This window comes from Paramormyrops kingsleyae, chromosome 8 (assembly GCF_048594095.1).
Source record: "Paramormyrops kingsleyae isolate MSU_618 chromosome 8, PKINGS_0.4, whole genome shotgun sequence".
Taxonomy (NCBI): domain Eukaryota; kingdom Metazoa; phylum Chordata; class Actinopteri; order Osteoglossiformes; family Mormyridae; genus Paramormyrops; species Paramormyrops kingsleyae.
The window spans coordinates 23328370-23356236 of NC_132804.1; the positions used below are offsets into that span (position 1 = coordinate 23328370).

Below are 27867 nucleotides of genomic sequence, written 5' to 3' on the forward strand. Positions count from 1 at the left end.
ATTGCAAAATAAAGAAAAAGTATTATACCAAAATTGCATGTGATCCTGCCTGAAATACAAGCAGCTGCTGAAAAAAATGTAACGTGATGTTTATAACGTGGCTGTCCTTTTCTTCACACGTCATTAGCAACAGCTTTGTCTGGTGTTGCCAAAATGTAGTGTATCTGATCATGTCTGCTGGACAAAAAAGCAAACCAGGTTCATTGCCCTCTCACAATTACTGAACATATAGTTCAACCCAAAATTTTCCCAGGTGCGTGACCTGCCTTTGACTCACCTGTCTGGGCAGGGCCACGCAGCGGCAAATCGCGAGCAGGTGAATCATGAGTGGATTCAAAGCAGGATTCAAATAGTGAAGGATGTGGTGCTTTGCTGCGGTACTCGCATGTTGCTTTTTCCACCCTCAGTCGCAGGAGATTGTTTGCAGTTTGCATATCAGAGGCAAAGAAACAGGCAAATAATCACTGATTATATTCACGTTTACACAAAGAGTCCCCAGCGCTATCCCAGGGCAATGCAGGATCTACCCTTTTCCCCTTATATATGGAGATCAAAGCAGCAGTAAAATACCTTAGTAATTCAGGAAAAACAACGCAATTAATGTATGTGAATTTATTTTCCGGGTTAGCCTCTTTACAAACTAGGATTTACTGGAAGGTTCTGCATATTGATTTATTGTCTTCATCTACAATGCTTACTGGCAACAGAGAAAGAAGCTGAATTAAAATAGGCATCACATGATGACACCATGAGCCTTGTGATCAGTAAATACAATTTGCTCCTTCTCTTGTAGGACTAAATACCTCCCAGCACTGGACACTTCATTCAGGATGGGCTGAAGCCACCAGTGGTTGTGACCTATGAATTATGAGATTATGTAATGTTATCTTACTTGATGACAGTGGGCAGGCGGCCTTTGGCAGTGATAACTTATTCAGTAATTTAGTCTGTCTGAAGGCCGTAACCATGTGTTACATCACGCTTTGCACACATTCGAATGAAAGAGATCTTAAGCTGAACACTATTACACACCTTTAGAGAATAACTAAGTGCTCTGTACACTGGAATATTTAATCGGTTGTATGTCTTGTCACTGTTTGGATGGTATTTTTAATTTCACTCGTGCAAAAGTGAAAGTTGCAGCAGCCCTGTACGTCAGGATAGTGATTTGGTGACGCTGAAGATCTCCAGCGCTTTAGTGCAAGGCACCTGTCCTTGTTACTGTGTCACAGCCTCACCATGCAAAGCAGGAGACAGAGATTAATGCTATGATCCCCATGTAGAGAACAAAGCGTCTCGCCTGTACAATCACACAAACATTTGCATCAAGAACCACTATAATGCCGATGGGAGTTGTAATAGTGTCTCACGACATTGAGTGTTTCCATTAAATCAGGAAGGCCATCGTAGGTCATATTAGGGTTTCTTGGTAATGTTGGTGTTATCTACCACCTTCTCATTCACTCCAGATTGTGCCGTTATTTACTGATCCAGAGTTATGTAGACATTATGTGTTGGTACTCATTTGTGTCTGAAGGATTCTTACTCATTTTTATTTGAGTTTATGTTCGTATGCAGATCTGAGACTGCAGAAAGCGATGTTGTAGATTAAAGAATCGCAGAGAAATGTTGGCACAGGTCTTCAGTCCTCTCAAGTAAACATTATGCAAGCAAACAGGAAGGGATCTTGCTTGTTTAAAGTTTACATTTTGACATGTCCTTACAGGGCCCTGTATGGTATGACTGCCTAGCAGGTCGTGCCCACAAAAAAAAAATACAAACATTCACCTTGCGCCCACATACAAATCTATAAACATAAAGTGGTTAGCCGTTTATAAAAGCAATGGAGTACCACAAGGGTCAATTCTAGGTCAAAACATATTTAACTGCGTGTTAAATAGTTTTGAACACTTAGATTCAGTTCTTTATTTGATTTTCCTGTGAAAAAAAAACATACCTGTGCTCCTGTAGACACTGATGTGTATCTTCTTCTGAAATCATCAAACAACTTGTCCTATTGAATATAACTGAACATGTGTGAGGTTTAAATCCAACCTCCAGTGTGTGAGTCCCTGGGTCATTGAGGTTTCTATCAGGTGCTCTGAATTTTGTGTCATACCTTTTCAGGCCCCCCAAGATGCTGTCCAGGATAAAAGAATAGAAGGACGATGTAGACCTCTTTAACTGGAGTATATTTTAGATTAGAAATTTGTAGTTATGACTGCTGAATTAATAGTCAATAACAGAAAACAGAACTTTATAGATCCAGACAAAGGAAATAACTCTCGGTACAAATACTCCATACATGTGGTCCTTATCCACACCGAGTCTCTTTTGGGAAGATGGGCCCCTTCATTCATAATGGAGTACAATTCGGACTGCAATCTTCCCTCCAACATCGCTTTCTGAATCCAAATCCAGTCCTATGACAGTGCTGACATTACCTAAAAGTTCATTCAGCCTATTAACCTCCTGAACCTTGTTTCATGCATATTTCCATCCATCCATACATACATATTCCACCCACTTACTGTACAGTGCAGAGTTGTGGTGTGTTTGTATTAAGACCGAATGAAATCCTGTGAATTAGAAAGTTACTGTTGTTATTTATTTTAGAGAGATGGCTATCATAATTGCTATTGATGTGTCTTAATCACAGCTGCTTAAGCATGCTCACTGAAGTGTTGCTGCCACAAGAATATATGTTGAAATAAAAGTTATGCAAGTGTAGGATTAGCCCCACTGTGCATGCAAGTGATCATCTGGAAAATCCACTTATATTTATAAGGTGGGGACGCACGGCAAAAGACTGGGAACAGGAGTGTAAAAAATTGATGATATGAATAAAAACACTTCTACTATACATGAAGTATACATTTTTGAACTATATTAATTTTGATGGTAGAAATGGTTGATGATTTCTTTGGATGTGGTATCTAAACAAAATTCTTAACTTGTAGTTGTACTGTCTTACTTCATGAAGCGTGAGGTCAGTACTTCACCCTTTCAGCTTTTCAAATTGAACAGCACTGCTCACTTCGATAGTTAGACTAGATACATTTACCACAATAATTGAGAATTATCTACAATAATTGCTATTGATTACTCTTCTGGAATATATTAGGCCTATATGTTCTGCAATATATGCTCTGCACTGAGCTGAGTATATGCACCTTTTTGAGCACTTCATTATTATTCACTGTACTCTCTATATTCTCTATATAATTATTATTATTAAGTAAACTAGCTACATTTAAGCACACATGCATGTATTTCTTTGCAGTTTTTACTCGTGATGTTTATATGTTTATGGTAGATTCGCGGGTACTTTTCCATAGCTCTTATCATATCTTTTGTATTGGCCGTCAACGAGTTATTTGCGTGTGAACGGGAAATAAAGCGAGCGACGTCAATTTGAATCTGCCACTTTAAGAAGACGGATCCTACTCCGCTGGAGGCTGGCCGGTGTTTTTCCACTCATGCTGATGTCTAATGGTCACCCATTTTAAGAGACAAAGGTCAGAAAGAAAGCCTTATAAATTAAATTTACTGCCTAAATTCTGTTATTCAGCGCCCAGACATCGTACAATAGACAAGTGACAGCTTTCTTCCAAAGGAATAAAAGGAAACCCGTTACAGGTAACAAAAGATCAACTGCACATGAATGTAATTACAATTTCACTAAAAACAAAAAAGTATGTATATCTATATACACTTTTTAAATTTATTTACTTTTTACTTAGCTTATATTTCTGCGACAAACTTCATTTTCTTACCATGCCTCTACATATTAGGAAGGCTTATTCGTTTTAGGGTACCATTCATTTAGTTAAGAGGCGGTAATATTGCATTAACCTATTAGTTGGCTATTTTATTATATTTTTTATTATTACTAAAGTGTACTCTAAAAGTGGTACCTTTACTGTCATAACTGGACCGTTTTCCTCTTCTTAACTGAACTATATCGCGTTGTTTGCAATAAGGAAGCAAATGCTAAGTATGAAGTAAAGGGAAGGTCTCCAGATATCAGCGGCTGTGGATCCGCCGCCACGGTCGTTAATGTATGTTGTGTATCGTGTGCGAAACTTCATAAATAGGAAGCATATCTGAGCACAGATGTCACTTTGCAATGTTCGACTACCAGATAAACTTAAGCTGAAGTTGCATAGACGCGCGATGAGTGAGATGTTTAGACGGCGGCGGGGAAACAGGTCTTTTAAACGATGCCCCGAAAACACATGTATGTAACAATAATATCGACGACTCTGTACGTGAAGCTCATTGCATTGATTTTTGCGCAGGTTTCTTTACCTGTTAAGTTCATTTTAAATAACGTGAACTGAGGTGAGCGTTCCTTATCTCAAAAGCGGCCAGAAAAATAACTATACACGCGAGGAAGTGATGTTTTACAAACAGGGCCAGAATAAATTAAGGGGAATTAATGTATAAACAGAAACGCACACAAAAACAGGAAATGGATTTCTTTCTGTAGCCTATATTATTGCAGTACATTATCTGTGCAGCCTATGCAACAATGTTGTGTAGCGGGCTTTGAAGCAATAACTGGTTGTTCTTCATATTTCGTTGGAAAAAAACGAGTCGTACAAGTGCGGATGTACGTGATGTTTAAGATGGTGCTTTTTTTTCTTCTTACAAAGTACTCCATTGCACATTCTGCGCTGCCAGATATGTGAATACTGTCCACACGAAAATGCGCTTCTTCCAGCCCACGTTGATTTGAATTACAACAAATGCATTGCTGGTAACTCGTCTTAGGTAATAAATGCATCCAGCCCTGGCACCTACACGTATTACCGTACCATATACGATCCGCTGGTCATTTAAGCAAAGACATTGACATGTTTATGCTGCTCCAGAATAATAGCCGTGTTTTCTATATATATTCACTGGGCAAGAGTGTTTCGGATACCGTGACATTGACGGGACTTGTAAGTGTTGACAGGGAAGAGATGGATAAATGAGCAGATAACAATGGCAAGTTTAAAAAAAACATACACAACCCCTCAAAAAAGGACAAGTAAGATTGATTAATATTATTAAAAGGTGAATTATCGTCTAGCTGCCTAGTAGAACTGTTTCCACTCTTAGTTAATGTGACGTTTTTGTTTAATGGTAAAGGCTGAGTTTTTAAAATCTTGAATACGGGTATTGAACTATATATGCGACAAGCGATTGTTTCATTATCGCTTCCCATTGAACACGATGCAGTCGGTAAGTACTGTGTTTTGTTTTAAAATATGGGTTTTCCAATTGGTCTGACGATTTTGAATACTTGCGACGCTTTTTCCTGTTAAGTGTCGAGCGGCTTGTTTTGTTCACCACTTTTAGTGTGTGTCTTAAAGTATTACCTAAAATCGAAAGTTAGACACGTGGCAGACGCGAAATTATTAACAGTTACTGGAGTTCAAGCACTTGTCATCCGTCGACATTTATTTGACGGGTACACAGAATAAGGAAAAGGTTTTTCTTTTCTTACGGATGTCGATGTCTGTGCCGTGTGTCATCAAATGCATCTCGAGTGATCAAAGCGGACTGTTGCTATCAGTGAGATATACAATTAGTGCTCATTCTCAGGGGACACAGCAACATAAAAAACGTGACTTGGTAATACTGCTCGAGTTCACAGATACATATGTTGCCTTTACGAAGAATGAATTATATTGTACCGTCTTCTGACAGCATCTACAGAGAGCTTTGCATTCAGTCTGTTCGGGCAGATACACAAATTCCAAGCACTTTCCTCTTTCCAAGTCAAGCAGCATTCATCCACAGGCTGGTTATGTAATACCCAGAGCCTGTTACAGGAAAGGGAAGGGAAACTCTGCCTTTGGTCCGACATAGGCACAAGCATGTGAGATCTTAAAAACCACTATATCAATACAAGAGCGCAAGCTCCGCCCCCATCTCTTTCCGCGTTAAAGCGGACAGCTCATTTCACATATGAACTACCTGTTGTTCAGCCTTATGTTTACTTAATGATAATTTTAGGGTCTTGTTTGTTTGGATTTGGTCTTTTTTGGGCCTGGCAGAATTTCTAGGGGAAATTGACTTTTTGTAACGCAGATCCTGGCGCTGCTTCCTGTGTTCTGCAGTGCAGGCTTGTAAACAAATATAAGTGAAACCGAAGGTATCCGAAGCAAACAACTTGCTGAGCATAATGGTTTGCAACAGTGTGGGTTAATGGCCTTGAGATTTCTTCTGAATTAGCAGGTAGTCGGTTGGATGGCAGGATGTCAGTACGCAAGAGTCTAAGGATACTGTTTTGCCAGCTGGCTGGCTCGCTATTGATTTTATTGGACCACAAAATCCACTTCTGTCATTGAAAATTAAGCAAAAAAAAAACAGGCTTTTAAGACAGATAAGTTGTCAGTTGTTTTTCCTTCCCAAGATGGAATTGGCTGAAAACATAAGCATGAAATGCGAACTGTTTTATGATCTTTCATGCCGGGTGTTCCTGCTTTAGAGCTTTGTGGTGGCGTTTTTTTTCGCAGCCTTTTTAGATAATGGATCTTTATTAATTGTTATTGCAGCGGCATTCGCGAGACCGCGTTCTGGATTTTGAGCCTGTAAGATTAATACCGTTCATCAGAGTGACGTTTGTGCGTATATAATACACCCGATGAATAACGTTTTCTAGCAATGTGTAATGTGGTAGCAAGTTGTGCATTTTCTTTGTGGCCCGGTTAGCCTGAGCACAGCACCCATTCGTGTGGGATTAGGCAGCCGCACAAAGGTCAGAAAGGATGAAACACTGCTTACAGTATACCTTTAATCACCTCAGTGGTTTCCTGGGAATTTACTGTCCACGTGCACAATGTCCGCCTGCACTGCCTGCAGAGTTACTGCTGTCAGTCATATTGTTAGGACAATAAAGAGTAATGCTCAACGTGATGGATGGAAAGGCCACAAGTACAACCACCTTTGAACTAGGAGGTACAATAACATGCCTTTAGGACAGTGTTTCTCAATCCGGTCCCCGGGGACCCCCAGACAGTCCCATGTTTTTGCTACTGGGAGCTGGGAGGGAGCAGTAATGTCATCGACTGTTTGGCAGGGAGCTGGGAGGGAGCAAAAACATGGACCGTCTGTGGGAGAAACACTGCTTTAGGAAGATAACTCTTTGGATACCAGTATGAGCCAAAGAATTTAACAAAATAAAAATGTCAGATAATGCATCGTGTCTTACTGGGACACCTAAATGAGGTGAAATATATTAGACAGTTTGAATATAGTGTGATATAAACTTTTATTCAAATACAAGGCATTCTAGAACAAGCACATACTTAGAAAGTGACTAGCTCAACAGGCTGAAATGTCTTGATATCATTTTGCAGAGAAACATTGGGAGTTCCTGTAAGTGGGACATTAGCAGATTGATAACATGAAACGGTGGCGATAACCAGGGGGGAGTGATTCGACTTGGGAGGAGCGTTACCTGGGGAGGGCATAACGTGCCCTTCTATCACCTTCGCGGAGGCTTTGACTGAAACAGAAGCCCGCTGACGAATCCTCGCTTGACCCGCTCTGCACGTGGGCCCGTGTCTACGTGCGTCAAGCGCCCTCGAGCTTCCTAAAATATCCCCCTCTGCAGACCCCTCCGTGCTGCACAGCGTTACGGAACGCAGAAGGGTTTGCTTTCGCAATAAACGTCTTGGGGGTGGCTGTGTCATGTTTGGTGCTGCTTTCGAGCAGCTTGTAGCAGGTAATCTTAGATGCTGACTCTCTTTGGAATCACCAAATCAAACGAGGGCAGAAAGGATTTCATTTTCAAGACCTTCGATTGATGTACACAGTCCAAAAATAGGGCCATTATGTAAGTGCTCAGTGACTCACGTCTACCCCAAGGACCAAGACACAAAGTGGGCAAGTATTCGACTTGCCTGACAATGCCTTTTTCTGGTTAGAAGTCTTTTATGCCCAACCCCACACCCCAGGCTGAAAGTAAAGAGGAATAATACCACTGGTATCAACAGCATCTTAAGTATACTGGACAAGGTGAGGAACTTTTAGGACAAACTGTTAAGCAGTAAATAACTTAAATCAGTATAAATTAATCAGGCAGAAATTGGGGCCTAAACATTTCACCATATTGCCTAGCTGGGAGTCTTACATCTGTTTACTTATGACAGTCACTCTTAGTTATTTTGAAATCAGTATGTGCCATTATCATATGATATTCTTATTTTTTTATGTGGAATTTTTTTGTTCAGGGATGTGTTCACACATCTGAGTAATGGTGACAATGTGGTACGCTTTGAGTTTTTATTTTTTTTTTAAACCGGGGCTGCGATAAAGTGAGGTAATGAAACATTTTTTGAATGCCAGCTAGCTCAGAGCTGGCTCTGAGGGCAGCTTGGGTGCAGCCTGCTTTCCGAACTGGTCATGTTCGCGATCGTGCTCAGTGTCAAGGGCTTGAGTTACACGCGCACACGATACGTGCAAAGTGAAAGACTCTGCCAGCGCCCTCATGGAAGTGGAAATTTACAGAGCGGCAGACGGATTAAAACCGCGTCGTCCTCAAGTCAACGGCTCTGCCCAATCTTCAGATAGCATTTAATTGTCTTTAGTCGGGGGGGGGGGTGGGGTGGTGGTGAGGGGGGGGGGGGGCAGGGATAGGCGGGTCTTGCTGTCAGCTTCGTTTTATCGTGAGTCGAGGTTAAAGCTTTGAGTGCAGAGGCATGGTAACAGCTGAGAGGGGAGGACAGCCCAACCTGCCACTGTCATGAAGGAGCTGTAAGTCATCTTTGTGTGAAAGCGTCAGTGTGAGAATGTAATTGTCCAATAGGCCGGGTAAATAGGGTTACCTGTCCTTTATACCCGCTGAGTTCCAATCACAGTTATAAAGATCTTCGGACCAGCGTGACTGCTTTGTTTAATGAATTTCTTTAGTCAATTTACTTACGCTTAATCTTGTTGTATGTTTGCACCTGTTTTGACAGTTTTGTTTAAAGTTTTCACGTGAATATTTCGCAATGGCCAGGAGTTTTAGCCTTGTCAGGCTTTCTGTGAAAGGAGTGAGTGTATTTACACGTGCAGAGTGTGTGAGGTTGTGATTGTGTATCAGTAGGTGCCTTCCTATGTATATATGTATAAGGGGGGGTCATGTGTATCCTATGTATGGGGGGGGGGTCATCCCAGGCGGCACTGGGTACAGAGCTGGGCTACACCGTAGAGAGGATCATTGTAGGGCAAATACACACACAGACACGATGGGCAAAGAGAAACGTCGGAGTGTGAAAAGATTGTCAGCATAGCCATGCATAAATCTCAGGTATGGCAGAGTAATTGGGGAGTGGCAACTCATTAACAAATCCTTGGAGAGATGTTTTCTCAGTGAGGTGGAACGCTGTAACATGGACGGCCCGTGCTGAGGGATTATTCTCGGGTTCTGTCTCGCGAGCAGCTTTTTTCGGCACCTTTTCCGACTTCAAAGTGGCGCTGCAGACAGATATCCTGGGTTATTCATAGTGTCCCATGCAATCTGATTAATTTATTACGGTTTTGAGTGTCATCTTTCCTGTCACTCGAGACAAGTGCCAGCCTCTGCAACTGGAGACCTCTAGCGAACCTTGCTGAGGGATGTTTGGATTGAGGAGCTGCCTGTGTTGGACCTCCATTCCCCGCAATATGATCAGAAGCCAACGAACGCAGTTAACAGAGAGCTGCCCCGTACACATGACAGCTTAACATGTGCCTTTTAGTCACCCCCCCAGTAGATGATGTTTTGTCATCCTGTTTCGCCGAATGTAACCTGGTCATTTGGTCTTCATGTGCACACAGTTTGAATGTAGGTCACCAGTGTCTATTGCTGTTTGCGTTACTCGCAGTTGTTTGTCCAAAATAACGTTTCTAGTGGCCATGTGGAAATGTTTAGTTTTTTTTTTCTCAGTATCCAAACACTTAGTTTAGGACAGGAGTCTCAAACTGCAGTCCTGGGAGGGTGGAGTCTTGCACAGTTTTTGATTCACCCTAATTTAACACACCTGATTCAACACCTTGTTTGAAATACCACACAACTCTTGAGCTGAATTATTTGTGGTAGAACAGGAAAAGCTACACAGGGCTCCGCCCCCCCAGGACTCTTGTTTGGCACCCCTGGTTTAGGACATACAAGGGAATTCTGGACTCTCACCTCTTTGACTGTCCTTGGTACATCAATAGCAGCAGGTTCCTTCATGTAATGCTGAGAGAGTCAAGCGAAGCCTTTCCGAAACCTCCCAGCTTCTCAGCTTCCTCAGTCCGTCTCACTTTAAATCAAATTCACAAGGTGAAGAAACTAGATCTGGAGGTATTTTTTGTATCCCTAATTCATCATGGAATCTTTTTTTTTCTCTATCTGAGAAGGACCTTGAAAGAGAAGTTTAAGAAATTAGCTACTTTGAATGCTATCGTTTGCCTCAGCAATGCAGAGCATGTAGCCAGTATGGTGTTAGAGTTCTGGGATATTTCTCACGTAGGTGACCTCAGGTATTGCTGTGGGCTGACTCCGCTTCTCTGGCCCACAATGTAACTTGATACCCAAGTTTGCAATACCAGCTCCTTCTTGGAATAACGTCCTGACAGTGTAAACATGATGGGAATTAATGGCTTCTCCTCCAGAGTTGGGGCCTGGGGATTCTCAGTCATTTTCACATGCCACAAACTCAAATCCTTACATTATCTCACTACGCCATTCCTTAAAAATGTACGGGATAACTGCCAACATTATTAAGTGATAATTACATTATTTAAAAGCATGCAATGTAGACTTTTCACTGTACATGAATGAATAAGCAGGTGTGGCTCTAACCTTTATTTTCTTCAAGCAATGTCTGAAATTTGAGGCACTTGGTGGACCTCAATGGTATATTGGGTTATATGGATATCAAACAAGTAACTATTGCTTTTTTGTTTGTATGTGTGAAGTGTCTGTTACTTTTATCTTTAATCAATAAGTGTGCCACTTAACCTGAATCGCTCCAGTTGATTATCTTGCAGCTAACTGCATATGTAAAGTAATAACCTATTAATTAAGAAAATGACTCAATACATTGAAGTTGATAATTGGTTTTTTTGTGTCACAAAAAAATCCTCCTTTCATTATGTATCTTGTGTAAAGACATATGTGATACTTGCACTCTGTTTGTGGTAAATCACTTCCTGTCAAGCAATCGCACAGTTGCCATTTCCTCCACTTTTACTTAGAGCCCATTGGGGGGCAGCGTTTTAATTACAATACCAAGCCAAAGAACACTTATGTGGCCGCGAGAGAAGTAGGGCTTTGAAACCCCCCCCCCCCCGCCGGTGGGATTATCACACAGCGCTGGCCGTGGACGCGACTCACCCACATCTGATCATTAATTAATTCGTTCCCACACACGTAAGCACACAGTAATCCTACACGCTTGAAGTAAATGTGAGGGCGTGCCTGTAGGCCCCGTCTGGCGTTGGAGGCCTCAGCTAACCTCTCGCATGCTCTATCCCCGTAGCATGGCACAGAAGGAGAAACTGCAGTGTCTGAAGGATTTCCACAAGGACATCCTGAAGCCCTCACCAGGGAAGAGCCCAGGCACGCGACCCGAGGATGAGGCGGAGGGGAAGCACCCCCAGCGCGAGAAGTGGGCCAGCAAGCTTGACTTCGTCCTCTCGGTCGCTGGGGGCTTCGTTGGTTTAGGGAACGTCTGGCGTTTTCCATACCTCTGCTATAAGAATGGCGGAGGTACGATGAATGATGCTTCTCATTCCTATTTTGATTTATTTATCTAATAATCTGTCATGTTAGTCAAATTCCATTTGTATAGATTGTTTAATTTACCGTTTGACAAGCAGCTTTTAACTGCTTTGCGCTAATAGTCTATCTACTCATTCCAGGTGCATTTCTTATACCGTACTTCATCTTCCTGTTTGGTGGGGGTCTACCTGTGTTCTTCCTGGAGGTGGCGCTCGGCCAGTACACTTCTGAAGGTGGGATCACCTGTTGGGAAAAGCTCTGCCCCATTTTCACCGGTGAGTACCGAAGCTTGATCGTCTGCCGTTAAGCCAGTGTTAGAGTGACAGACAGGTTGACGTCTGAAGTGATCTACTAGATTGATGGATTCCACCGTTAGGAGCCCAGAAGTTCTCTTCTAGCGATTGTAAGGAAATGGACTAGATCAGTAGAACAATGCATATCTGACTGCTACCAATTTCATGGCAGAAACATTTCAGAAATTGGTAACATGCATTCGGGAAGAGTTAGAAAATTACAAAAGGCCAACGATTGGCTGATGGTCATACTCCAGAACCTCAAAGGATGGGCATTTGCTTGGACAAGGAGAGAGCTGAAGAACATGGACAAATGGGACCTCAAGCAGCCCCCTCTGTCAGTCGCTCTGCATTTTTATCAACGGTTTGGTGGCTGGTTCAGCTACAGCTTCATCAGCCAATGTGTGGGGGCAGACCAGGCCATCCCATAGCTACTGGTTCTAACATCTGAAGGGTCTGCAGATGTCCTAATTGTGTGGTTGCAGTTTCCTGGCATGCCCTCTGCCTGCTCATTATGTTAGGAGGCATATTTAATGAGCGGTCATCAGCATGCCATGATGCAATATTTCTTCCTCACTTTGGGGGGGGGGCGGGGGGGTTGATCCATAATAGCAGCAAGGCACGTGTCATTAGCCGGCAGCTTGAGATGCCCCATGATGAAATTACACAATGGCCTCGGTCCAATCTGGAGGGCTGTCTGCATCTGGAACCTCCTGCCGCCTTAGAATTTGTGGATCTGGAGGAATTCCTCTGTGGATGACGGGTGCCAGATCCTTCCAGAATCGCTCAGGAGCTGCGATTCCCGCGTGCCAGGTCATTTCCACGGCGGCCGGGCCCTAATGGTCCTGGCCCAGATTTTGAGGCGGGATCCACCCGTTCCTCACATCCCCCCACAAATTATCTAACAATCCTGCAAATGTAATATGCGACTGCATTGGATAAACAGACCAATTAAATGTGATATTATTTAGCTAGTGGGGTTCAGCTCACAAGCACGATTTGGATGGTTAAGTCTAGTCTTGGCAGATTAATTTCGACATATGACTTATAAATCATGGTAACTTAATGGTACGAGCACTCAGCTTAACGTTATAGCGCATGTCGTTTTTGTAAGTAAAATGCTTGGGGGATCTTAGCTGCCTGATGTGCCTCTCGGCTCATCTTAACCCTCTCGGATGGACCCCAAGCTGCTTCCAGAAAGCCAATCACTAAAGTTGGTCCTTTTCACTAACCCGGCCCATTCTGCCCTGCCCAAGTCTGTTGATCAACCCCAAACCAAATACACGATTCATTTTATTGTCTACTTTGATGAACTGGGTAAATCCCAGGGAGCACGTGGACCTCTTGGCCTGAACCTCGTTTCTCTGGCAACTGGTATAAAATTAAATTAAAGCACTATGACTGTAGAATCTGGGAATTTACCTATATTGCGGTATAAATCCTATTAAACGCTTAAAAATAGAATCCTAATTAAACCCATATACAGATTTAGAACTTTTGTTCATGTTGCTATTGGACAGAAACTGCTTGGAAAATGCCGCCTGCCCCAGGCCAGTTAGATCAAAGCATTTGCAGATTTGCATAATTGTTAACATAGTGGTATCTCGCCAGTCTTGTTTTAACTCCACAGTCAGAGGTGTAATTAGGCTCAGGAAGATGCAAGGCTCTTGCTTTGCTCAGCAGTTATGTCTTTGATTTTCTTATTGGCTGTAAGCGCATCTCTTTTTGAGGACCCTGATTGGTTAGAGTTGGGGGTGCCACTATGTATGGTTACTTGCAGATGTCCATGCCTTCTTTTCAAGCTGCCTGGCCTGTTCACTAGCTCACTTTGCAGACTCTCCAACTGTTTTCTATTCCATTTTCATGTAGAAAGATATGTATGTCATTTATAAATATACTTTAAAATCCACTAATCTGATTTCCTTTTCTGCCCTGTGCAGCAGAAGAGAAAAGTAAAAGATCTGTCTGTATTTGGGCCCACATGCAGGAAATTCAGTGGCACAAATAGACACACTCAGACACACGCCCCAGGACCCAAACATGTACAGAGTGTACTGAATTCTAAGTTGCCATGGCAGCAAGCATTAGAAAACACCAGAGAGATGCCTAGCAATGAGACTGGCCCAAGACGAGGCCATCTTACGTTCAGAAAAATGCCAAGCAGGAAATAAATGCCAGAATGTGCTAAGGTTTTTTTTTTTTGCTCATTTATATGTCTGCCTGGCCAACCTGGAGTGCCACATGTAGGATTAGCCATGCGCGGCTGAGACGAGATGCCAGTTTTAGCAACACGGGCTGGGGCTCTGCTGTTTTGCAGCAATATCACCGGTGAACAGCTTGGTTGAGAAGAAAGCATGCATTCACCTGTGTGGCAGATCTCAAACAGCCTTTAATTAGCCGGTTAGCTGTGGAAGGGGGTGGGACAAGGCACCTGTTTGTCACTCTGGCCTACAGAGGGACGAGCAATGACAGGTGGGAGAATCCAAGTTTAGCGGCCAAGTTCACGTTTGATTGGATCATAACATGAGGGCAGAAACGGGTGGTTATTTTCAGCCTCTGGTGGGTATTGACCTCAATTTTGCTTACAAGAATTCTTTTTGCTTATATGAACACTTTTGCATACAGGGATTTGCATTTAAAAGAAATTCTCCTCACCCTTCCGTAACATTTTTGAATGCAAAATGTATTTTTGCAAAGGAAAGTAATACGTTGGAAACAAGCAATTAAAAACATTTCTGTGAGCAGACTGGTCCCTCGTCTTGTTATGTTTGTATGTTTTAATATCCTTTGTTCTTAAATATATAGTTAATTTGAAAATGTAAGTCTTTTTCTGTTTATTTTTGTTCCGATTCTTTCTGTGGCGGCGAGCAAACTGATTTCCATGTGCTCCTTCTCTCCGGCTCTTTCCCCAGGCATCGGCTACGCGTCCATGGTGATCGTCTCCCTGTTGAACGTTTACTACATCGTGATCCTGGCCTGGGGCCTCTACTACCTGCTCCAGTGCTTTCAGCCTGAGCTTCCCTGGGCGAAGTGCAAGCAGCCGTGGAACACGGCCAACTGCGTGGAGGACACCGTTCGCAAGAACAAGACCATCTGGATGGCAGCCAATGCCAGCAACTTCACTTCGCCTGTCACTGAATTTTGGGAGTAAGTCGTCTGAACTGGACCTGCCTCCAGCCCACATCCTTCACTTACTAATTGTAGCCCTCTGGTCTTTTATTCCCCAGAGCTCCCCCCCCACTCCTAGGCTACTTCCTACTCGTTCTGGCTTTGCTTAGCTACACTGATAGCACTGCTGGTCACATGAAATGGGAGTAGCGTCTATATATCTGCTTTTAGCCGCGGCTCTGGCTTCTGTTTTTCCGTTTCTTCTCAGAGACTGTGCCGGTGTGGTGCCTAGAATGGTATCGCTGTAGTGTAGCACCACCGCGTTGGGAGAAAGGGGAGCTTCTAATCAGCGTTCTGGCTTTTCTGTGATGTGAGTCTCCCGTTGTGCCCGCAGACGCAACGTTCTCAGCATCTCCAGCGGGATCGAGGACATCGGCCCTATTAAGTGGGACCTCGCTCTCTGTCTCTTGGCCGTCTGGGTCATCTGCTTCTTCTGCATCTGGAAGGGGGTCAAGTCCACGGGGAAGGTGAGCTAGGCCAACAGTGCCTATGCTGCCAGCTTAATCTTTTTGGTTTGCCCAATTTCATTTAATGATGCACCTCTTGGCCGAGCAGCCCAGTCCTGTCTGCTGATGCTGCTCGGGATACATAGCTCTACGTCCGTCTGGTGGAGAGCACAGCCTGTTTCTGTTCCCTGTGACTGCTGATCCATCAATAGTGATAGTATGTAACTGAGTGATCTCTTTCTGAGTATGGGTTAGGAACAGGAAGTGTTAAGACAAAAAAAAGAAAAAAAAAGAAAAAAAAAAACAGACAAACCCACACATACACACGTACACTGCTGCCGGCTTTTCCTTTTGTGCGGCCTGTTGTGGTTTAACTGTCTCATCTCTCAGACCTTCAGCATACGCATACCAGGATACTTTCAACATATTTTCTCGCAATGTTTGGTGATTTCCGGCTCAGGCACCTGATAAAGTACATTATGCTGTAAGCATGTATGTCTGCGTGTCTGTGTATATATACATATATACAAAAGAATAGTGTGAAAACGGTTAAACCCACAAACGCTTGAAATGTGCATCCAACTCAGATGCCAAGAATTAAATTTAAAATGAACAAGAACGCGAGGCCACATTGTAATGTTTGTAGCTTTTACTGTGGTCAGATCTTTCAGGTATCCTCAATTCTTGTACCCTCATCCCTGCTGTGCAAAACCACTCGAAATGTGTTTCTGGCAGTTTAGTTTAACCAATTGGACTACACTTTGTCTAGTCTTCAGTTTTGTAAGTGCTGCACTCAGCAAACAATGCCTTACTGGTTACAAATATCCCCCCCAAGGTTGTGTACATCACAGCAACGTTCCCGTTCATCATGCTCATCGTTCTCCTGATCCGTGGAGTGACACTCCCAGGTGCGGCCGAAGGGATCAAATTCTACCTGTACCCGGACCTGACGCGCTTGAAGGATCCTGAGGTAGGGGCTCGCCCCCTCGCCTCTGTGCTTGGCGACCTTTGATCCCTGTTCTGACAGCACCCAATCTCTGTGGTCCTTCTGTTCTTCTGCTGTGGGCCAGCATGCAGCCATTAACAGAGCCCTAACTATAATAAAATCATTATTTAGTGCTGAATGCCAGGCTAGTATGGCGAGTTGTGGGTGGCCGTTCTGGCTTCCGTGACTCATCCTACAGCAATCTGGATGGAGTATCCACCGACAGTAAACACCAGACTTAATGGGAATTGATTTAGGGGCGTTGGAGGAAGAAATATGTTGGCTAGAGTTTTATATGGCTGTGTGACCTGTTCCAAAGCTTACAAGGCCAGATAAGTGAAAGCATTAACCAGCTTTTGCATGCCCAAAGTAGTCGATATTACAAGTACGTGGGAGGAATTATGGTACTATCTGCAGCCAACTTGCCTTTTTTTCCTAAATATACAAATCAAAGCAAACTAAATGGATATAACTCAGCCAGTTTTCTTCTTTTTTAAAAAAAAAAATGCTAGACTGCAATTTACTATTTTTACATTCCTGTGAGGCGCCTTCACTGAGGTGCTCAGTTCCAGCAGTATTAGATTTCTGTTCAGTCTAGTCGGTGAAAATGTAAACCTTGGAACTGATTTTGTCTGACATGCCTGTAAGACTCATGCTAAGGTCCAAAATCCGCCCCCCCCCTGCCCCCATCCCAACCGCAGGTCTGGATTGATGCTGGAACTCAGATCTTTTTCTCATACGCCATCTGTCTTGGAGCGATGACCTCTTTGGGGAGCTACAACAAATACAAGTACAACTGCTACAGGTAACGGCCCCTCAGCCCTGGGGACGTGTCGTGAGGGGATTAGTGCGGTTAAGTGGGAGCCTGGGTTCCTTCTGTGTTAATTAACAAACTCCATGAAATATGTGTGACTTAGGGACTGTTTGCTGCTGGGAGGCCTGAACAGCGGTACCAGCTTTGTGTCTGGCTTCGCAATATTTTCCGTCCTGGGCTTCATGGCACAAGAGCAAGGGGTGGACATTGCTGATGTGGCAGAGTCAGGTACGAGGGTCCAAGTGGCAGTGATGGTGGGCGCTGCTACTTACGGAGAGTCTGCTCGATATAACTCCTAGTAAAAAAAAAAACAAAAAACAGAGGCAAAAGTAAGGATACATCAAAACGATAAAATTTAAACTCGATGGACGGCACTGAAATATTCGTTTCGGCAACCGAACTCAAAATTGGTGGATCGAAGAGCTTGTAATTTAGCATGAATGAAATTAATTTCCGGTTGGATTTGGCTGATGGACGTTGAGCGCCGTTGAGTCGACCGTTGAGATGTGTTAGAGTTACTTCATTTCAGGGTGCCTGCAGTGAAAAATGCTGAGGAAATAAGCTCTGTTAGAGGATTTTATTGTCAACGCTATGGATAAGGAGTCATCAGTCGGGAAGAAAAAACACTAATGTCACTAGACGTCTGTTTGCGACCATTTTAAGCAACCCGAAAGCGAAATGAGACTTGTCTTGTGCCAAATGGGAAAGAGTATGCTCTGTGTACTTTCTGTCTGTTGAATTCTGGGTAAATCATGAACGTGAGATATTTCTGAAGGAACCAGACAATGGCTGTTAGTAATCCTATCGGTTCTTCCGGTTCTCCCCCCTTGTTGTATGATGCTAATTTGGCACATTAATTTAGCACGTTAGCGTCTCCACTCAGCATGCTCTCCCCATTCCAAGTCTGCAAATGGTCGACAAAAGGAACAAAAATGGTTTCGTTGTGGTGATTTTTTTCCCCCCATGAAGTGATAAAAAAGGAAAAAAATCTGCTGCCTTGTTTGATTGGAGACTTTTGCTTTGATATGGAAAAAAGAATAAGATGTGTTTACAGATTTTTTCAGTTTGCTGATTCACTGGGGCTAACTTTGTGCAAACTAGCCTGGAGATTCACTTGAATTCCAATCTGTGGCAGTGTTATAATAGTTTAATTTTTGTAGTTAGTTTTTATTTTTATACTATTTTCAATTTAGATTTACTTTAGTTTTCAAGTTGGTTTTATTAGTTTTTATTTTAAAGATATATTTCTATTTAGTTTGTATACATTTTTGTTTCTGTTTAAGTTTTAGTAATTCTCTAGTAATTCTAGGGTTAGACTGAAAATTGTAGAGATATTTTATGAGCCTGATTTTTAGAGAATCCAACATCAGTACACTGCGCACATTATGTACTGATGTCCTCAAAACGGGCAGAATATGTTCTATGAATTATCAATGGTAAAATTAAACAAAACAGTATTAAATATATAATACGATTATTAGTATTAATGAATGGTAGTGTAAAGTGTAAAGTATTTGACGTTTGTTTTTGTTTTACAATTAGTTTCAGAAGCAATATTTGTAGTTTTCATTTAGTGGTAGTTTATTTTTTTTATTTCCGTTAATGGAAGTGTTTTCTTAATTTTTTTTTAGTTTTTGTTAATGGTAATAACCCTGATCTGTGGATAGATGTTGAACTTGCACAACTGCCTTTCAGACGTCTCCTCAGAGAGCTGGGTATAAGTAAAGTTGGATAATAGTTAACATTAACGCTAAACCACGTTAAGGTAAGCAGTGTATAAGGGTTGCCATGCCCGGGCACCGGCCCCAAAGTGCCACCTGGAGCCGGGAGCTTGTCATCGCTGGCATGCCAGACCGCCAGTCCTGTTGTGCCTGTTTAAATGCCCTGTCATTTACTATTGTTTGGTTTGTCCTTTATTCCCTCCTTATCATTTATTTTTATTTCTTCAATATCCATACTGTAGCAAAATTAAAGACCTCGCTATAATGTACCCGAGGAAAGGTATTTGTTACGTTGATATTTATTTTATTAAAACGTAGGAAAGTGTATGCTGGAGTTATATTAGGAGTAATTTTAATTATGTCTATATGACTAAGTCCCATTTTCAATCTCTGCGGTAAGCCTCAGAATATTCTATTTGCTCCCTCTACTGACGCTACTGCCCCCATTCAGTCTGTACAGCCCGGAAATAGGAATATCTGTCTATGTATTTCAATGGGATCTGTGCTCCTACCGAAGAGGCATGGCCTTGGTGCACAGGTCACATGGTACAGTAGCCTATAACATTAACTGTTTGTCCCCAACCCCCCCCCCCACCCCCTCTCCTCTTTCTCCCCACCAGGTCCCGGATTGGCCTTCATCGCCTACCCCAAAGCCGTGACCATGATGCCCCTGCCCACCTTCTGGGCTGTCCTCTTCTTCATAATGCTTCTGCTTTTGGGTCTCGACAGTCAGGTCAGGACCTGCCGCCGCATATTTGGCGCCTTATTCGGTGTGCGGACCGTTTCTGTTTAGTGCAACGAAGTCGTAGTGAATGATGCATAACTAGAGCTGCCTGAGACACGTGGGCCTCAGACTCGCTTTCTGATTGTGGTGGTTTTTTTTTTTTTGTTACTCTAAATCACACTAATTATGGGAAACGGAACCATCTCCCTTAAGCACAAGATGTGTGGGTGGATGGTATTGGTGAACATTATTTTCTAGCAAATGTTGATCTGTTTTGTGCAAAAAAAACAAAACTAATTGAGGAATACTATGAATTCTGAGGGAGACAAGTCAGATTTTACTGCTTTATAAAAAAAAAAACATGAACATGAAATGTAAGAGAGGGGAAGAGGCCTGTGTTCATCACACATGAAATCTTATGTGAGATTCACTGTAACTGACATGATAAATGCAGTCAGATGCAAGTCCAAGCCTGTTCAGCCATTGCTAGCTGTGTCCCAATTCGGGGGGGTCCTTCGGAGGATTGAAGGTCGGAACAGCCTTCGTAGACTGCGTCCTTCTGAAGATCTACGTAGTGAATCTTCAGATGGGGGAGGGGGGATGCTGGAGCCTATCCCATGTTGCATTGGGCTCAAACCTGGGTACACCCTAGATGGGATGCCAGTCCATTGTAGGGTGCATACACTGCTTTGGATGGCAGGAGGAAATTGGAGTACCTGGAGGAACCCTACATAAGACTAGGAGAACATGCAAGCTCCACACACACACAGTGGATGGGATTTGAGGCCATCACCAGGAGGCCTGAATGGTGCTATTCACTAAGCCACTATGCCATGCCACTTTTTATTTATATAACAGCAATAAATACAAAAATATAAGGACCCTCTGCAAATACGCCTAGAAAATAATATTGTAACACTGCTCTGGAATCTTTAGGTTTGGGAATTTACTTTTTAACTAGCAAAGGTGAAATAGTTATACTTTAGTAGTACTAAATATATAGTTTAGTTATTGATTTACAGATGGAGATAACAGTGCAGGAGACAATGACCCTGTTTATGCTTTTCCACCCAGAGCTTGTTGGGTGTGTGTTTATATATTGAACAAGGAGCCATCATGAAAAGATAGTGAAAGGAAACTTCTGGAAACCATGCTGCCTCGCCTGGGTCCTACAGCTATCGAATTTCTCAGCCAAAGTGAAATTGTAGCTTCTGCTAAGTCGGTCATTCTCACTACTATCAGGATTTGGCGGGGGGGGGGGGGGTGGGGTGGGGTGGGTGAGTCAGGAAGCACGCAGGGATGGGGCACCAAGTTCGAGTGGCTACACTCTAAAGACAAACAAAAATCAAGAGCCAAGTGTTATACGATAAATTACAATGAAAATAAACTTTACTGGTGCAACAGGGACATGGCAGGGGGGCATGTTGAAAGAACCTCCAGTCTGTTTCGGGACACATAAAAAAGCTTAAATACGAAAGTGGAAAACCTCATGATGTCGATGTACACACAAGGTCACATTCAGACATATGACCCTGAAAGCACAAGGCAACGGTGTGTCACCCTGTGCCACCGTGACACCCTGAGTACGCAGCAGCTGTACACCAAAGTTGACACACCAAAGAAATTACAAAGCAATGTGTTATACCTGGCTGATTTTACTATAGCAAACTTACATAGCACTGAAAGAGTTTTCCCTTCAAAATAAGGCAATCATCAGAGTATAAACATCTTTTTCCAATTGGTAATTCAGGTAACAGGCCAAGAAAACAGTCACATATCTTAGGTGCAAAACAGTTTCACGTTTCAAAATGTATAAATAATCACCAAAGCTAACTGCTGTTAGCACCAAACGTAAAGATACTGTAATTAGAAAGCTAATACCCAGATTTCCCAGAATGGATTGTTTATTTTGTCTGTCACATGATACAGCCTGAAGGGCTTAGTAGATTTAGATATTAAGAACGCTGAGGGGATGGCTGTTTATTTCTAAAGGCAGAGATTAGTATTTCCATGTGGTGTGGCTTTGAAAATGGAGCCCAGGAATCAGTGCCAGATAAAAAAGATTCCTGGTTGCTTGTAGTTCAAATTGCAATTATGAACATTTCATTAAAAACTCCTCCCAAGTCATAGAGATGGTTGAAAAACACAAAACTGGCATTCTATGAAGCTGTACTATTCTAAAGTCGTCTGTCCAAGATCCATCCATCTTCTAACTATCCCGGTCAGGGTTATTTCATTTTTTGATGCTTCCATCCTGTTATGCTCTCTGACCTGAATTCTCGTCCTGATTTCTCCGTCTAGTTTGTCGAAGTGGAAGGGCAGATCACTTCACTGGTTGATCTGTATCCATCCTTCCTAAGGAAGGGTTACCGGCGGGAGGTCTTCATATCGGTTGTGTGCTTCTTGAGTTATCTTCTGGGACTTACCATGGTTACTAAAGTAAGTCGATGAGTTCTCATTGATCCGTTTCTCAGCACCTACATAGTCACGTTCTTCCTCTCAGCACTTAAAGCTTTTATCATTTTCAATACCAGTGACTGTAACAGAACCTCACACTGGTTCTTCTTAAATCTACTCTGCAAATTGCAGTTCATTGACACCAAGGGATGAATGTTAGCTGACACTCGTAGTTGGAGAGAATAAGCTGCTTTTTATATTTAACACTTTATGATTGATAAAACCCTCATTGATAAAAGGCTCATTCCATATGGGTGCCACCTCTACACCCTCTGCTTGTAGCTTGGCAGAGTTCCTTATCTGCAGGCCTACTTATGGACTCGCCTGGTAAGAGATTTCCAGTCGCAGGGAATTGCAGCAATCGCAGGACTATTCGTGGAGCCCCAGAGCATCCTTGAAACCGTACTGCACCCGTGTTTGAGATAGCCCTGCTTCTGCGCCCCCCATGCGCACTCGGAATGGCATTCTGTGGTTTGCCATAACTGCCTTCTTTCCCATAACATAATTTCCTGTAGCTTCTCCCACTGGATGCTCTGGACTTGAAAAGCTGTCCCTGTTTGGCTGGCAAACAAAAATAAAGTCCTTTAACCTCAACTCATTTCCCACGAACCCCCCGTCCCCCGTCCCCCACCCCACGGTCCTCCATTGTCCTAAACGCTAAAGAAATGTGATCGGATCGGAACACTTCTGAGTCTAACTCCCGTTGATGTTTCTCTCCCTCAGGGTGGCATGTATGTCTTTCAACTCTTCGACTACTATGCAGCCAGTGGTGTGTGCCTTCTTTGGGTCGCATTCTTTGAATGTATCGCTGTAGCCTGGGTTTATGGTGAGTCGACAGAAGGCTGGCATGTTGTTACACACACTGATATAAATACAGCATTGGAACATCATATTTGTGTATACAAGGTGTTTCTCTATATATTTTATTTGATGTAAATTATGCGCATATATATATATTTTTATATATATATTTATCAATGAGTCAGTAAGCTATATTGAAATTACCTGCTTTTCTCCCTCCACAAATAGGTGTTGACAACTTCTATAATGCAATTGAAGACATGATTGGCTACAGACCAAATCCCTGGATGAAATGGAGCTGGACTGTCATAACGCCTTTCCTATGCATGGTGAGTCTTCTGTACTGCAAAAACTCCCCGTTATCACATTATTGACAATCGACTGTTTGATAATCATCTACAATCCACATTAGTATAATCCATCGATGTCAAAACTAAGGAATAGTTTTTACTCCCCCCCCCCCCCCCCATTCAGGTCCTATCTGGTACAATTGGCCAGCAGCTTTCGGTTTCCTGAAAGTGTTGCGGAAACCCAGCGTCCTGTTTCTTGAGCACAACTCAGCTCCTGATAGAGTGGCCATCTGCCTGCTGCTGATAGAGCAGAGGATAGATACAGCATTCCCAAGAGATGACGGCCCCTTTCTCCAGGAAGTAGTCACTGAACAAGGTTTCCAGTGAAACCTTTCTTAAAACCCTGTGACTCTACCATGGTCTAAACCTGTTCTCCTCTCTTCTCTGGAGGATCCAACAATTCTCTCCTGGGCTTTTTCCAGTGGCCAAACATATTGCGAATAGTGCTCTTAGTTCTATATAGATCAGGATTTCGCTTCCATGTTGCCCCACTTTATTTCCTTAATTGTCTGGGTGCAGTAACACTCATGCAATGCCATAAAACTGATCTCTATGGTTAATTTGTCTACCACGATATAGATATGTAAAAACAGATATTTAAAAGGCTTAAAACCATTTCAAGTAGCTGATTAGGTGAAAGAGTTTTTCATTTAAATGGGAGCTAATGGAAAAGCTTTATGTGTCCCCTTTAAATTCTTTTACTACAATTTGGTCATGCTTTCATTGCCTTAAACAGGTGATTAATCTTTACATTATAAAGCATTCCTTCCATGCCTTGTCTCCATTAGGGTTGCTTCATCTTTTCCTTGGTCAAATATAAACCATTGACCTACAACAAGTCCTACGAGTATCCTGACTGGTCCATCGGCATTGGCTGGACCTTGGCCCTCTCCTCCATGATCTGTATCCCCATGGTGGTGGTCATCAAGATCATTCAGTCTGACGGCCCACTGATAGAGGTAAGAACACTTCAGGCATTTGTGTTGCTGGACATGAAGTAGACCTGTATACAAATTTATCCTACCTATGCTCTTAGTGCTTGATTGACATAGACTATTAAACCGAATTAATGTGGACTTTTACAGTCATACCACTTTATAATAACAAAACCTGCATAGACATGGCCTTCCAGGACATGGAGTGGAGAGTTCTCCTCTGAAGTAGTTCAACCAATTCAACCAAAGGTCTTCCATTAATTAATGAACAGGATTAATGGCTCAGCTATCAACTCTTAACTGTACAATTCCTCTCCTTCCTATGGCTCTTCTATTCTCTTGCCCTCCACCTGTCCCATCTCGACTTCAGCGGATCAAGGCGGTCGCTGCTCCGGTGAGGGGAGGCGCTAGCTCACGGCCAGTGGACCACCATCCCAAGGTCAGCGAGCTGACACATCCCCTGGATCCCAACGGGAACAACGGCTTGATAAAGCCCACCCACACTATTGTAGAAACGATGATGTGAGCGCTCTCTATGAGAGGATCGAAAATAATTAGCTTTCCATGTTATATATTCGCTAACTTTTAAAATAGTTGTAGGACCAGGTTTACACGTATCTGCACTAGGTGTTTTCTACAGAGGAAGTTACGTGTTTTTTTTTCTTTGTTTGTACTATTTTTAAGATTCATTATTATTGATATTATTACTATCATTATCATTACTACTGCGGTAGCTAGAGGAGGGTTGACCTGGCACATGACGAAGGAACTGAAAATAGGCATTTCTGTTTTTAAGTCCTTTTTTTGCAGGTAAGGAGTACGTAGTCTGTTTTAAAAACTTTGGGGAGGGAATCGGGGCCACATTTGCAAATGTAAAGATGCACTGAATTTTATGGCGACATTATGGCATTTTGGAGTATAAGGAAAATCGGACTCCCCCTCTAGATTTAAATTTTATTTTTATATTGTTGTGAGGGTGACATTCTGTGGTAAGGTTACGGCTGTCATTGTTGTTGTGTTTTTGGGCATTATATAGATCTGCAAGGCCCAAAACCATACTGAGTCTACAGATATATTGAAGACCCATCGAGTCTGTACAGACTGGCCTGTCGCGGTCCTGGTCTTGGCAGTCCTCTGCAAATGTTGGTTGTTTGTTAAATATGGGTTCTCATACACCTTGACAGCTTTGCTGCAATGAAAACAAAAAGGTTTGGTCACCATACCATAAGAAGGACATTGCTGCCTTAGAAAAGGTGCAACGGAGGGCTACGAGAATGATTCCTGGTCTTAGAAGAATGTCTTATGAGGAGAGGTTAGCTGAGCTGAATCTGTTTAGCCTTGAGCAAAGGAGACTAAGAGGGGACATGATCCAGGTCTATAAGATTCTAATGGGTCTGGATGCTGTTCAGCCAAATGGCTATTTTAATATTAGTTTAAATACTAGAACTCGTGGCCATAAGTGGAAATTAGTGGGAGAACATTTTAAAACAAATTTGAGGAAGCACTTCTTTACACAGCGTGTACTTAGAGTATGGAATAATCTTCCTGCTAGTGTAGTGGAAGCTTAAACCCTGGGTTCCTTTAAATCAGAGCTAGATAAGATTTTAACAACTCTGAGCTATTAGTTCTCCCCAAACGAGCTTGATGGGCCAAATGGCCCCCTCTCGTTTGTAAATTTCTTATGTTCTTATGTTAAAGAACCAGCATTAGACAGTGGTCCACGAGGACAAAGACAGGGAACCACTAAGAGAATGTCCAGCAACGGGTCAATTAGCAAAGAAACTAGCTTGAAGGACACTACTGCTATAGTCTCCCTAAGTATATTTCAGGTCTATTCTTCAGGTTTTTGTTGTATTTCTAGTTATAAGAACTAGCTAGAGAATATGAAGCACACAACATCACAGTGATAAACACTTATCTTTCTACCCCACGAAGAACTGGGAGAGACAAGACGAGTAATGACATTACGTTAACTTCTTACACCACTCAAAAACGGACTACTGATGCGTTCTGCGTGTGCTTACCAGCGAAACGCATACAAAAATGTTTAGCATCCTCTGCTAAAACAAAGCACTTCTTGTCTTGGTGCAATCCCCCATGTCTCACCTGTCGGGTTAATTAAAACCATTCAGTTTTTTTAAACAATAGTTGAAAACATTTGCATCATCATGCATTTTATTCATGAAAATCGACAAAACTGAGCTACAGCGCAATTACGTCACTTTACACAAATCGCATCCCACTTATGAATCCTTCACTCAGCAAAAAACATTTACGTCTGTTTCATAGTATTTGTAAAGTATATATGTATACCAATATCTATATTTTCAATCACATTCGCCTTTTTTTACTTAAAATGTTATACTGTCGCTAATTATAAAACATTTTATTGAAAGCAGAGTGAACCACTTTTTATTTTCACAATTTACCCGTTAATCAGCAAAGCTTAAGTACAATTTTTAATGTGCAATATGTTATGGAAATAAATGGCATTTTTCATTTTTCTTGTTTCTAGTAGTCGGTACATTACATTTTTTTTTTTTATTAGATAATTCACACAATACGTTAAGAGAACTGAAAATGGAAGCCTTTTGTGTTCCGTTTTAGAAGGGGAGGGGGGGGGGAGTGTTTTCTCCTACCTCCTAAATTATTCACATTTGAAATTTGAAAGTATTTTGTTCAATAAGATCCTAGTGGCATGACGTTACTCCTACATGAAGTTTTAGCCAATCATGGGTACTATTAAGATCATATCCACAAGAAGAGACCGTACTGTGCTCACAACATCTTGTAAGTTGTGCATAAGGTGCTTCTCCAAACTGTTCTTCAATTAGAAGATCACATCAGACTTCAAGGAGGAAACTAAATTTGTATGAATACATTGAAGACTTCAAAACCTCCAAAGAGATTAAAAGTTTCATCCCAAATGCCTGATGCTGATGCACCTTTACAGAGACTGGAAATAAATTCATCTGTATTGTTTCTGTTTTACGTGTCACATCTTACATAAGAGCCCTACCTTTTTTAAAAAAAAAAAAAAAAGAATGTAAAATAGGAAAATGTTTTTAATTCATTTTGAGCGATTTGAAGTGTTTTATTTTTTATAATTTTTAAACCAAGCTGTAAGCAAAAAATATTTAAAAACAGGTTTTACAATATCTAAAGCTTTTTTTTATTTCTAAATAAACATTTGTCTTTGAAAAAGTCTGCATCTTTGAATGGTTAATTTTCAGTAAATTTTACCTTCAGGCACCTTGAAGGCCAGCTAACTCTTAAGTCCATCCATCAATAAAGTGAAAAGAGCCTATCTCATAATTGTACTTAAATGGAACAGTCAGTCTGAGCTACCTTCAGCTTATCTTATTACATTTAATCTCCTAATACTCAAAAAATTATTATGATTATTGGTAAAGTTTTAAGCTCTTGAATTACCATTGGACAA

At 42.1% G+C, this 27867-nt stretch overlaps 1 protein-coding gene across 4 annotated transcripts; it reads left to right on the forward strand.

The window, feature by feature from the left end:
- The first annotated feature begins 3404 nt into the window (after nucleotides 1–3404).
- Nucleotides 3405–27629, forward strand: slc6a6b (solute carrier family 6 member 6b). 4 transcript variants are annotated; one of them, XM_023799019.2, is made up of 14 exons: nucleotides 3405–3518; nucleotides 11490–11719; nucleotides 11872–12006; nucleotides 14937–15171; nucleotides 15527–15659; nucleotides 16474–16608; nucleotides 17325–17428; nucleotides 17541–17665; nucleotides 19779–19891; nucleotides 22184–22321; nucleotides 23063–23165; nucleotides 23369–23469; nucleotides 24279–24449; nucleotides 24796–27629. In XM_023799019.2, exons 1-14 carry the CDS (start codon nucleotides 3493–3495, stop codon nucleotides 24949–24951), a joined length of 1905 nt encoding a protein of 634 aa, XP_023654787.1. In that variant the 5' UTR covers nucleotides 3405–3492; the 3' UTR covers nucleotides 24952–27629. The 4 variants fall into 4 exon arrangements, with proteins under 4 accessions (XP_023654787.1, XP_023654790.1, XP_023654788.1 ...); XM_023799022.2 differs by having other exon boundaries at nucleotides 3500–3639; XM_023799020.2 differs by lacking the exon at nucleotides 3405–3518 and adding an exon at nucleotides 4130–4240.
- The last annotated feature ends 238 nt before the right edge of the window (nucleotides 27630–27867 follow it).

Bases quoted from the DNA above. Each gene is read 5' to 3' on its own strand.
- slc6a6b (XM_023799019.2), top strand. From the start codon at position 3,493: ATGGTCACCCATTTTAAGAGACAAAG. The intron at 16,609-17,324 runs GTAGGGGCTCGC...TCCCAACCGCAG, and splicing joins CGCGCTTGAAGGATCCTGAG to GTCTGGATTGATGCTGGAAC. The intron at 22,322-23,062 runs GTAAGTCGATGA...TCTCTCCCTCAG, and splicing joins GACTTACCATGGTTACTAAA to GGTGGCATGTATGTCTTTCA.